A 13,452-nucleotide genomic window follows, 5' to 3' on the forward strand; every position below is an offset into this window, starting at 1 on the left:
ATAGCGGTGATGCCCCCCCTTCACTACCTTCGTGTGATCTATGCTGTGTTGGCATGATCCGGTATTAGAACTGCTAGCACTGTTCATAAACTTTAATAAAACTTTATATACCGGTGCCATAGCAATCTCCTAGGTATACCCACATTGAGTGGATACATGTGATTTAGAATTATACTCTGTGCCTATGCTATATGGTGGTGCCCTAGGGATGTACTAATTGCATATGAGATTTATCCTTAAGGTCCCACGGCCATGTGGTGAGCTATATGTATTTAATGAACATCATAGATTTGTATAATATTTGACCTACACGGATGGTCTGACTGCGTCCGCACCTACCCCTCCCTTGTTAGGAGGGACTCACTTGTGGTCTACACTGTCCCATTGTGCCAATAGTAAAAACTGTCATTTTTTAGAAAAATATATTAATAAAAATTGTTGTTTTATGACATTATGGCATTTGAGTGATTTCCTTGAGGAGTTACTTAGTGTATTTCTATAGTTATGATGCCGTCTGGTGGATATTAAAATGTGGTATTTGTGGTGCTCTTTCCTTGTCTGTCTGTGTCTATAGGGTACTTTACACGCTGCGATATCGGTACCGATATCGCTAGCAAGCGTACCCGCCCCCGTCGGTTGTGCGTCACAGGCAAATCGCTGCCCGTGGCGCACAATATCGCTAACACCCGTCACATGGACTTACCTTCCCTCGACGTCGTTCTGGCCGGCGAACCGCCTCCTTTCTAAGGGAGCGGTTCATGCGGCGTCACAGCGATGTCACACGGCAGCCGTCCAATAGCAGAGGAGGGGCAGAGCTGAGCGGCTGGAACATGCCGCCCACCTTCTTCCTTCCTCATTGCCGGTGGACGGAGGTAAGGAGATGTTTTTCGCTCCTGCGGTGTCACACATAGCGATGTGTGATGCCGCAGGAACGAGGAACAACATTGCTTCTGCCCAAACAACGATATTTGGTAAATGAACGATCTCTCCAAAACAAACGATTTTTTGCCTCTTTTGCGATCATTTTAGGTCGCACAAAGGTGTCACACGCTGCGATGTCGCTAACGACGCCGGATGTGTGTCACAAACACAGTGACCCCAGCGATAAATCGTTAGCGATGTCACAGCGTGTAAATGGCCCTTTAGTCTGTGTCTATGTCTCTGTCTGTCTACAGCTAGTGTATATATATATATATATATATATATATATATAATAAATAAAGCTGAGTGTGTGTATCTATGTATGTGTGTATGTACACTGTGTTTAGACTTATTAGGCAAGTTGTATTTTAGAGGATGTTTTTTAATTGATCAACAACTATGTTCTCAATCAACCCAAAAGACTCATAAATATGAAAGCTTAATATTTTTGGAAGTTGTAGTGTTTTTTTTTTAGATTTGGCTATCTTAGGAGGATATCTGTTTGTGCAGGAAACTATTACTGTGCAGAATTATTAGGCAACTTAATAAAAAACAAATATATTCCCATCACACTTAGGCTACTTTCACACATCAGTTTTCTGTATTCAGGCACAGTCCTTTTTTTTGCCGTATCCAACGTTTCCGGTTTTGTTGTGCAAACCGGAGCAAACCGGACCTACCGGATCCGTTTTTAAGCGGATCCGTTTATGACGGATCCGTTAAAAAACGGATCCGGTAGGTCCGGTTTGCATCCGTTTTGCATCCGTTATGTCCGTTTTTTTACGGATCCGTTTTTTAAACACTAAACAAACAATTAACGAGTTCCGTATTCTGATTGGCTATTGGGAACATATAGTATATATACAGTATTTTGAAGCATATATGACAGAATGAAGACAGAGGCAAGCAGAAACCATGGATGCTATTCTTGCAAATTACACAAAGATCGCTGCAGATTTTATATTTGAGGCAAATCGCTTGGCTATCATCGTCAGAGAAAAGGAGCGACAGCGACTGAGGCGTCAGCGACATCGACGCTTTTGGATCCATCCCCTGACTGCACAGAGACTGACACGTGGGGTGTTTTCAACACTATACCTGGAGCTCCGTGGAAACCATGAAAAATTCACAAGCTATGTCCGGATGTCAGTGATTAATTTTGACGTTCTCCTTGGCCTTGTTGCGGACAACATCCGTAAAACGGACACCTACAGCCGGTTCTCTATAACACCCGAGGAGCGTTTGCTGGTTACGCTTAGGTAAGTTTTTTTTTTTTTTAAATTGTATCCTCCTGTAAATTGACTTTTAACTGTAATGTGTTTGCTATTATTTTTTGATAATTATTGTCTTTCCTTTACAGATTCCTTGCAACTGGAGAGTCGCTTTCATCCCTCCACTACCAGTTTCGACTAGGAATTTCCACCATCTCGGGAATCATTAGAGACACTTGCCAAGCCTTGTGGGATTGCCTCCATGATGATTTCATCCCCCAGCCCACCAGGGACAGATGGCTTGCAATTGCTGAACAATACTATAACATTTGTCAGTTTCCAAATTGCCTTGGCTCAGTGGACGGCAAACATATAAGAATTGTGAAACCTGCTGCTTCGGGGTCAGAATACTACAATTATAAAAAATATTTCTCAATTGTCCTAATGGCAATAACGGATGCGGACTACAAATTCATCTCAGTGGACATTGGCGCATATGGGAGATCCAATGACTCTCAGGTCTTTAAAATGTCCCCAATGGGGCGGCGAATCTATGGGAATACTTTTGATTTCCCTCCTGCAAGACCTCTTCCTGGCACATGTGAGCCCCCAATGCCCTTTGTTTTTGTGGCCGACGAAGCCTTTCAACTCTCCCAACATCTATTGAAGCCATATGCAAGCCGTGGATTGACGCAAACACAAAAAATATATAATTACAGATTATCCAGAGCCAGAAGAATGGTGGAATGCTCCTTTGGGATACTAACCAGCAAATGGCGAGTGTTGTTAACAGCCATTAATTTAAACATTGAAACTGTGGATGAAATTGTGAAAGCATGTGTGGTACTGCACAATTTTGTTTTAACAAAGGAACCTTTGTCCTTGGATGACCAGAGTTTGGAATCCACCTCTTTGACTGACTACACCAGTCCTGGATTTAGGAGTAGTGTTGCCTGTTCAACAATCCGTGACAAATATGCTGACTATTTTGTGTCCCCAGAAGGTAGAGTAGATTGGCAAGATCAAATGGTGTAAGATTTTTGTTTAGTTTTATAACAAATAAAAATAGTTAAAAATAAATTAAAAAATATCTTGTTAACCTTGTTAATTTTAAGCTTTCATTCGCTTTAAAAATTTGTAATTTTTACACCGTCAAATTACAACATGTTATGTTTTTGTATTACCTTTTTATTTACTTAACTTGCAAAATAATATTCCCCCCAAAAAAAACAAGAACAAATAAATACTTTTCAACAAAAAACTTTTATTTTTATTACAAACATAAATTATAAATTGGTATATCTTGGGCTTGGGGTGGAGATAGTACTGGAGGGGCTGACAGGTGGGAACACACGCACAGTTGGAGTATTGAGGGTGGAAAGTGGTGTTGGTGGTGGTGGTGGGGAAGTAACAGAAGGTGAAGGTGTGCTTGAGAAACCAAGAGGGAAACCAGGAGATGGGATGGGATTTGGTAAGGATTGAGGGGTGGAGTGGAGGGATTGGGAGACAGAAGAGGTGGCTGGTGAATTAGTGGCTTGAGTTGGGGTCATGATGGGTGTGGAAGGCGAGATGTGGTAGTGGGTAGGAAGTGTAGGGGCAGATGTGGTTGGGAGCTGGTACTGGGCCGCAGGCTGGTACTGGGCTGCAGGCTGGTACTGGGCTGCAGGCTGGTACTGGGCAGCAGGCTGGTACTGGGCAGCAGGCTGGTACTGGGCAGTAGGGGGAGTAGGGACAATGGCTGGAGGGGGGGCAGGTGGTCTTGGAGGGGTGGGTGGAGGTGGTTGGGAGTCAACCTGCGCCAGAGCCTGCCGTGTGGCTTGCATTACATGCATCTGATGGTCAAGAGATAGCTTTTACATGCGCTCTAGTACGGCTTGAAAAAAACAATGATTGGGTGATTTACTTGCATCTAAATGCAGCCTGTCCAGACGCGTGCACAATTCGTGCGTATTTTTTTCCATATTGGCATTTATTAAGCTAAAAGATGAACGATTTTGTTCGGCTAATAATTGAATGGCGTTCTGGAAGGCTGCATTTAGATGCAAGAACTCGGGCGCATAGCTCTTTTCCTGACCCCTATGACGCTGACGCCCAGAACCCAAAGGTGTTCTACTGAGGGCAGCAGTGTCAGAGGGGTGGGGTAGGGGAAAAGCTATCTCATCACCAGCAGCTTCAGGTAATGAAGTCTCACGTGAAGCTCCAGCGCAGGTGGATGGGACAGATGTCGATGGAAGGGAAGGTTCAGATGGGTGGGGTCTGTGCATGTGTTCCCCAGTGGCGGACTGTTCAGGGATCGCTCCTGTCGGGTTCGATGCAGGCTCCTGAGTGCTGCAGACGGTGCTGTTAAAAAGAGGAAAAACAAAACAATAATTAATTTAATTGCTATACATTGGCACTGACTAAAAAAAAAAAAGGCAAAAAAAAATCAGACATAAAATATTATACTTTGTACATATTGTGTGGAATATTTACCTTCTGCACACCATAGTTGTCCGGAGGAACGACAACGCTCTAAAGTAACGGTACTTCGATCTGCGTCCTCCGGATCCACTCGGGGCCTGCATCTCTTGATTCAACTCCTTTTTGAAGCGATCCCTGATAGACCGCCACCGCTTCTGAAGTTTGTCACCTGAAAGTGGAAAGCAGAAAGTGGTTAGTATACAACACATTACATCATGCAGCATAACCTACTGAACTGTGAATACTTACGCTGTTTCTTCTGGCCACGAGAATTGAGCTCCCCCCAACCTTCTACCGCTGCGTGGCATACCTCGTCCCAGAGTCGACGGGTTACGATCGAATCAGCGTGGCGGCGGTCAGCCATGTTCCACAGCGGCTCCCTTTCTCTAACTTCATCGATGAGGAGGTCGATGTTGATAAATCCGGCCTCCTCACCGTCAGAATCGGGAGCACGCTGTGATGCCTGTTCAAAGAAAGAAAAAAGAAATTAAAAAAAAAAATAGACAAAAATTCACACTGACATGACAAAAAAAAAAAAAAAAAAAAAAAAAAATAACTTACACTATGACCACCGCCACCTCGACGACGACCCTGGGACGGTCTTGGGGGAGCTCTATCGTGAGCCCTAGAAGTTGAAGCCTTTAGTGAAGAAAAAAAAAAACATTATTTACTTATGTGTTTGGTGTGCTGTGGTAAACAATTCCTGTATGAAACTTACACTATGACCGCCCGCTCCGTGTATTTCTCCACCCCTTCCGTCCTCTTCTGGCAGCATCTCCTGTGATGTTTCGGCCACCTGTGTAAATGTCGTTTATTTAAAAAAAATTTTTATTTTTTTTTAAAAAAATAACACCAAAAAAAAAAAAATACCTCAGTTTCTGAACCGAAGGGCGGGCTACCAGAAGACGACATATTTTTTTTATTACAGGCCACGCACAACAACTTGATGGGCCAAACTTTAACGGCAACACTGCACCTGCAAAAAAAGAAAAAAAAATGTCTAAGTACATGTACGCAGCTCACAGCAGTGATCTGTGGACAGTACTGTGGACATTACCTCAGGAACACTCTCCTCCAACTCCGCACTGGCACTCAATGGAAACGGACACAGCAACTGGCTGTCCACAAATTCCACGGCAACACTGCACCTGCAAAAAAAGAAAAAAAAAATGTCTAAGTACATGTACGCAGCTCACAGCAGTGATCTGTGGACAGTACTGTGGACATTACCTCAGGAACACTCTCCTCCAAATCCGCACTGGCGATCAATGGAAACGGACACAGCAACTGGCTGTCCACAAATTACACGGCAACACTGCACCTGCAAAAAAAGAAAAAAAAATGTCTAAGTACATGTACGCAGCTCACAGCAGTGATCTGTGGACAGTACTGTGGACATTACCTCAGGAACACTCTCCTCCAACTCCGCACTGGCACTCAATGGAAACGGACACAGCAACTGGCTGTCCACAAATTCCACGGCAACACTGCACCTGCAAAAAAAGAAAAAAAAATGTCTAAGTACATGTACGCAGCTCACAGCAGTGATCTGTGGACAGTACTGTGGACATTACCTCAGGAACACTCTCCTCCAAATCCGCACTGGCACTCAATGGAAACGGACACAGCAACTGGCTGTCCACAAATTACACGGCAACACTGCACCTGCAAAAAAAGAAAAAAAAATGTCTAAGTACATGTACGCAGCTCACAGCAGTGATCTGTGGACAGTACTGTGGACATTACCTCAGGAACACTCTCCTCCAAATCCGCACTGGCACTCAATGGAAACGGACACAGCAACTGGCTGTCCACAAATTACACGGCAACACTGCACCTGCAAAAAAAGAAAAAAAAATGTCTAAGTACATGTACGCAGCTCACAGCAGTGATCTGTGGACAGTACTGTGGACATTACCTCAGGAACACTCTCCTCCAAATCCGCACTGGCACTCAATGGAAACGGACACAGCAAATGGCTGTCCACAAATTACACGGCAACACTGCACCTGCAGAAAAAGAAAAAAAAATGTCTAAGTACATGTACGCAGCTCACAGCAGTGATCTGTGGACAGTACTGTGGACATTACCTCAGGAACACTCTCCTCCAAATCCGCACTGGCACTCAATGGAAACGGACACAGCAACTGGCTGTCCACAAATTCCACGGCAACACTGCACCTGCAAAAAAAGAAAAAAAAATGTCTAAGTACATGTACGCAGCTCACAGCAGTGATCTGTGGACAGTACTGTGGACATTACCTCAGGAACACTCTCCTCCAAATCCGCACTGGCACTCAATGGAAACGGACACAGCAACTGGCTGTCCACAAATTACACGGCAACACTGCACCTGCAAAAAAAGAAAAAAAATGTCTAAGTACATGTACGCAGCTCACAGCAGTGATCTGTGGACAGTACTGTGGACATACCTCTTCCCTGGAGCACTGGACTGGAGGACAGCAGAAGTTGAAGTCAGGATCCGGCAGGAGGTGTGTAGAATGTGCTGGATCCTTTTATAAGTTTTGTGATGATGAAAAAAAAAAATTTGCGCATGCTCTGTTTACCAAACCGGATGCGGTCACCGCATCCGGTTTAAACCGCATTGCGCCGGATCCGGCATGCATAGACACCCATTGTATACAATGCCGCATTGCGCCGGATCCGGCAGAATGCGGTTTTTTTAAGGGGCCAAAAAACGTTACATGATACGTTCTATCCGGCCGCCGCATTCAATTATTTTGCCGCATCCGGAAAAAACCGGATGCAACGCAAAGCCATCCGGTACAATCCAGTAACAATGCAAGTCTATGGGGGAAAACCGGATGCGGTACCGGATCCGTTTTACCCGTTTTTTTCCGGATTGAACCTGATGGAAAAAAACTGATGTGTGAAAGTAGCCTTACTTATTTTCACCAGGTAATCCAATATAACTGCACAAAATTTAGAAATAAACATTTCTGACATGCAAAAACAAAACTCAAAAAAATTAGTGACCAATATAGCCACCTTTCTTTATGATGACACTCAACAGCCTACCATCCATAGATTCTGTCAGTTGCTTAATCTGTTTATGATCAATATTGCGTGCCGCAGCCACCACAGCTTCCCAGACACTGTTGCGAGAGGTGTACTGTTTTCCCTTCCCGTAGATCTTACATTTTATGAGGGACCACAGGTTCTCTATGGGGTTCAGATCAGGTAAACAAGGGGGCCATGTCATTATTTTTTCATCCTTTAGACCTTTACTGGCCGCTGTGGAGTAGTTGAATGCATGTGATGGAGCATTGTCCTGCATGAAAATCATGTTTTTCTTGAACGATACCGACTTCTTCCTGTACCACTGCTTGAAGAAGTTGTCTTCCAGAAACTGGCAGTAGGTCTGGGAGTTGAGCTTCACTCCATCCTCAACCCGAAAAGGTCCCAAAAGTTCATCTTTGATGATACCAGCCCATACCAGTACCCCACCTCCACCTTGCTGGCGTCTGAGTCGGATTAGAGCTCTCTGCCATTTACTGATCCAGCCTTTGGCCCATCCATCTGGCCCAGATATTAAAAACTGACCTTGATAGTACAATATTACAAAAAGATCTGGATAAGATGTCAGAATGGGCAGATATTTGGCAAATGAGGTTTAATGTTGATAAATGTAAAGTAATGCACCTAGGATGGAGTAATCCTATAACTGCGTATACATTAAATGGAAGTAAACTCGGAACTACAGAACAGGAGAAGGACTTGGGTATTCTTATTACAAATAAGCTGAGCAGCAGTACTCAATATCAGGCAGCAGCTGCTAAAGCAAACAAGATTTTAGGGTGTATAAAAAGAGAGATCAGATCCCGTGATCCCAACATATTGTTACCCCTCTATAAATAACTTGTAAGGCCACATCTGGAATATGGGATCCAGTTTTGGGCTCCACATTTTAAAAAGGACATTCAGAAGTTAGAGTCAGTTCAAAGGCGGTTAACTAGACTACTACAAGGAATGGAAGGCCTCCCATATGATGAGGTTGAAAAAGTTGGATTTGTTTAGCTTAGAAAAAAACACGTCTCAGAGGAGATCTCTTTTATATGTATAAATACATGAGTGGTCAATATAAAGGAACGGCACATGACTTATTCCTTCCAAAGACAATACTAAGGACCAGGAGGAATTCCCTGCAAGTGGAAGAAAATCGATTCCAGCAGCTAAATAGGAAAAGGTTCTTTACAGTTAGAGCAGTCAGACTGTGGAATGCCCTACCACAAGAGGTAGTAATGGCAGATACTATAACAGCTTTTAAAAAAAGGGCTGGATGATTTCCTCAGTACACACAACATTGTTGGTTATAAATGACTTAGTGACCAAATGTAGAACTGGTGGAGAAAGGTTGAACTAGATGGACCTAGGTCTTTTTTCAACCTAAGTAACCATGTAAAAGAGGGCTAGGGGTGATGTATACATACATAGTATGGGGATAGAGGGTTAGGGGTGATGTATACATAATACATAGTATGGGGAGAGAGGGTTAGGGATGATGTATACATATATAGTATGGGGAGAGGGGATGAGGGGTGATGTATACATGCTATGGGGAGAGAGGGTGAGGGGTGATGTATATATAGTATGGGGAGAGGGGGTGCGGGATTGTCAGGACCGGGAGGACTGGTAGACCCAGGAGGTGGATCCGCTGGACCGAGCACCCCACCGGGGGGCAGGTACACGGCAGCCGGAGCACTGACGTGGCCGGGACGGGAGCCGCGTCCCACAGGGGACAGGAAGAACAAAGTCACTGGGGTCACGGAGTTCCTAAGGCCCCTTTCACACGTCAGTGATTCTGGGACGTTTGTGCTTTTTTTAAAACGTACCAGAATCACTGACATACGCAGACCCATTATAATGAATGGGTCTGCTCACACGTCAGTGATTTTTCACTGCACGTGTCTCCGTGCGGCGCACCCGCGTGTGCGTGATTGCCGCACGGAGACATGTCCATTTTTTTCTGGCATCACTGATGTTCCACGGACCACGCAGTGGTGTGGTCCGTGAAACACATGCCAGAAAAAAACGTGCTTTTAAAATAAAAAACATTTTTACTCACCCGGCGTCCAGCGATGTCCTCTGCAGCCCATTCTGCCGGCTGCTTCTAAGCCGGCTCATTATTGTCGCGCATATTCATTATGCGCGACACAGCCGACCCGGAAGCAGCTGCTGCGGGGGTCACCGCCGGCCGGATGCTGCACCGCGGGAGCGATCAGCACCATGCAGAGTGGGAGCGCGCACAGGTGAGTTGTTTTCTAAGTGCAATCACGGGCCACGGAGAATGGAGCCCGGATTGCACTTAGACAACCCACGTGTGCCGTGAATCACGGCACACGCAGGAACATGTGCGTGTTTTACACGCCAGTGAAAAACGGCACTGTTTTTCACTGACGTGTGAAACGGGCCTAAGACTGTAGGGTATACTGGTACAGGTGCCGGGTAGGAAAGACAAACAGTAGTCCAGGTAACGGGACACGGCACAAGGGGACCTGAGCACCTAGCTCATAAGACTATGCTACAAGACACGTTGATCAGGCCCCGCCCACATGGAAAGGCCAGTCTTATATACCCAGCACAGCCTCATGTCATTTCCTGCTGTAGGTGTGCTGGGCCTATAAGACCAGGAGAGTGGGCGCGGCCCGGTCCTATACAGAACCATGTGGCTAAGACTCAGAGTCAGACTCCTGAGACCAGGAACAGGACTCAGGGGAGCATGAGCGAGAGCGGCAGGCGTGACCGGCGGACACGTGAACTGGATCAGTGGGCAAGGAGCGGTGGTGCACTGGCGAGGCTGGATCAGTGGGTACGGAGCGGTGGTGCGATGCAGGTGTGACTGGATCAGTGGGTACGGAGCGGTGGTGCGATGCAGGTACGACTGGATCAGTGGGTAAGGAGGGCTGCCGGGACACCGGGAGCGTGACAGTACTCCCCTTTGAAGCCCCCCTCCCCGCGGCCGGGACATGTAGGCGCGCTGAAGAGGGGCAGCAACGTACTTCCGGGACAACCAGGACCGGGCCTCAGGACCGCAATCCACCCAATCGACCAGGAAGGACTGCTTACCCCGGACCGTTTTCATGGCCACTATGTCCCGTATCGGAGAACCCAAGTCAGCGGCAACGGAGGCAACGGAAAGGGGAGGACAGTCAGAAGCAGGACTGGAGTCTTGGACGACCAGATCGGGCATCTCGGACCGGGTACAGGACAGTGTCTCATCCTCAGTAGCCGGTGGCATCAAAGTCTCAATAGCCAGGGATGGTGGAACGACGCTAGACTGCGTCGTCTCTTCTTCAGGACCCGGTGGTACCAAAGGCTCAAGTACCAGGAGATGTGGTACAACACTGGACTGCGTTGTTTCCTCTTCTTCTTGAGGCATGACAGGGTCAGGTGCCAGGGGCCGAGGAACGGGCTGTAGACAGTTATCATGGCACAAGGGTCTCCAGCGCGTGATTGCACCAGAGCGCCAACTGATGTCAGGGTCATGGAGTTGTAGCCAGGGCAGACCCAGCAGAAGCGCGGGAGCCATTCTCGGGATGACATACAAACATACAAAGTAATAGTCTCAGTGTGCAGAGCACCAACACAGAGTCTCACGGGTTTGGTTGTAAATATGACGGGTTCGTATAACGTTTTTCCGTCCACGGAGGCGAACCAGAGGGGTTTGGCAAGCAGGGTCACAGGTATCTGGTATCGGGACACTGTAGATTGGTGAATGAAATTACCCGCTGCCCCCAAATCGATGTGAGCCTCTGCCGTGAACCGGACCCTCTCAGTCGTAACTTGGACAGTCTGTGTAACCGGGACTGAGGGGATTCCAGTATCAAGGGTGGCGGTTCCCAGCATCCCTTGGACTCGGGGTCTTCCTGGTCTCTCAGGGCATCAGCAGAGCAGATGTGAACCGCTTCCACAATAGAAACACAGGCCCTGGGCGAGTCGCTCTGCACGGCGTTGCTCAGCTTGGCTCAGTCGGTCAATTTGCATTGGTTCAGGAGTAGAATCGCAGAACGGCAGTGGCGGGGGAACGGTAGACCTCTGCAGAACGGAGATGTGACGGATTGGTCGCTTCTCCCGGGATACTTCCTTGGTTCGCTCTTGGAAACAGAGGTCAATCCGGGTGGCTAGGGATATCAGAGCGTCCAAAGTACGGGGAATGTCACGACCAGCTAATTCGTCGTTAATGCGGCCCGACAGGCCCTCCCAAAAGGGCTGCCGTCAATGCCTCGTTGTTCTAGCCTAGCTCGGAGCCAAGCGTGCGGAACTGGATGGCGTACTGGCCCACCGTCAGGGTTCTTTGGCGTAGCCGGAGGAGCGAGGAGGAAACCGCGGTAGTGCGTCCTGCTTCATCAAAGGTACCTCGAAAAGCCTGAAGGAATTCCCGGATGTTGGTCGTCACCGGATCCTTGTTGTCCCACAATGGATTTATCCAGGCCAACGCCTCGCTTTCCATGTGGGACATCACAAAGGCTATCTTGGCTTGGTCGGAAGCGAAGAGGTGCGGGAGTAATTTGAAGTGCAGCGAGCACTGGTTCAAAAACCCCCGCAGTTCTTGGGGTCCCCGGCATACCGAGGCGGAGCAGCGAGACGAAGTTGCGAGGCCGCGGAGACAACGGGTTCGGATCCAGACACCATTTGCTGCGTGGACTGAGACGAGGTGGCAGTCTGTAACGTGTACAACCGGTGGTCCACAGACGTCAGGAACTTCAGTATGCGGTGTAAGGTTTCACGCTGTTGCACCAGTTCCTGGCGTAGTTCAGCCAGCTCAGACATTTGTGCTCCAGCGGGATCCATGGCCTGATCAATCTGTCAGGATCGGGAAGACTGGTAGACCCAGGAGGTGGATCCGCTGGACCAAGCACCCCACCGGGGGGGCAGGGTACACGGCAGCCGGAGCACTGACGTCGCCGGGACGGGAGCCGCGTCCCACAGGGGACGGGAAGAACAAAGTCACTGAGGTCACGGAGTTCCTAAGACTGTACGGTATACTGGTACAGGTGCCGGGTAGGAAAGACAAACAGTAGTCCAGGTAACGGGAGACGGCACAAGGGGACCTGAGCACCTAGCTCATAAGACTATGCTACAAGACACGTTGATCAGGCCCCACCCACATGGAAAGGCCAGTCTTATATACCCAGCACAGCCTCATGTTATTTCCTGCTGCAGGTGTGCTGGGCCTATAAGACCAGGAGAGTGGGCGCGGTCCGGTCCTATACAGAACCATGTGGCTAAGACTCAGAGTCAGACTCCTGAGACCAGGAACAGGACTCAGGGGAGCATGAGCGGGAGCGGCAGGCGTGACCGGCGGACACGTGAACTGGATCAGTGGGCAAGGAGCGGTGGTGCGCTGGCGAGGCTGGATCAGTGGGTACGGAGCGGTGGTGCGATGCAGGTGCGACTGGATCAGTGGGTACGGAGTAGTGGTGCAATGCAGGTACGACTGGATCAGTGGGTACGGAGCGGTGGTGTGATGCAGGAACCGGCTCAGTGGGTAAGGAGGGCTGCCGGGACACCGGGAGCGTGACAGGGATGATGCATACATAATATTGTGAGAGAGAGGGGTTATGTATTCATAGTATGGGGAGAGAGGATGAGGGTGATGTATACATACATAGTATGGGGAGAGAGGGTGAGGGTTGATGTATACATACATAGTATGGGCAGAGAGGGTGAAGGGTGATATGTACATACATAGTATTAGGGAAAAGAGGGTTAGGGGGATGTATACATATTATGAGGAGAGAGGGTTAGGTGGATGTATACATAGTAAATAGTATGGGGAGAGAGGGTGAGGGGTGACGTATATATTGTATGGGGAGAGGGGATGCGGGATGATGTATAC

At 47.8% G+C, this 13,452-nt stretch overlaps 1 protein-coding gene across 1 annotated transcript; it reads right to left on the reverse strand.

Moving 5' to 3' along the window:
- Positions 1 to 3,985: 3,985 nt before the first annotated feature.
- On the reverse strand, positions 3,986 to 10,992 carry LOC142250041 (uncharacterized). The gene is made up of 7 exons (XM_075322103.1): positions 10,892 to 10,992; positions 5,463 to 5,568; positions 5,311 to 5,388; positions 5,154 to 5,231; positions 4,842 to 5,055; positions 4,605 to 4,761; positions 3,986 to 4,472 (listed from the first exon to the last, which is right to left on the reverse strand). Exons 1-7 carry the CDS (start codon positions 10,990 to 10,992, stop codon positions 3,986 to 3,988), a joined length of 1,221 nt encoding a protein of 406 aa, XP_075178218.1.
- Positions 10,993 to 13,452: the final 2,460 nt, after the last annotated feature.

The sequence above is a fragment of the Anomaloglossus baeobatrachus genome, chromosome 8 (genome assembly GCF_048569485.1).
Source record: "Anomaloglossus baeobatrachus isolate aAnoBae1 chromosome 8, aAnoBae1.hap1, whole genome shotgun sequence".
Lineage (NCBI taxonomy): Eukaryota > Metazoa > Chordata > Amphibia > Anura > Aromobatidae > Anomaloglossus > Anomaloglossus baeobatrachus.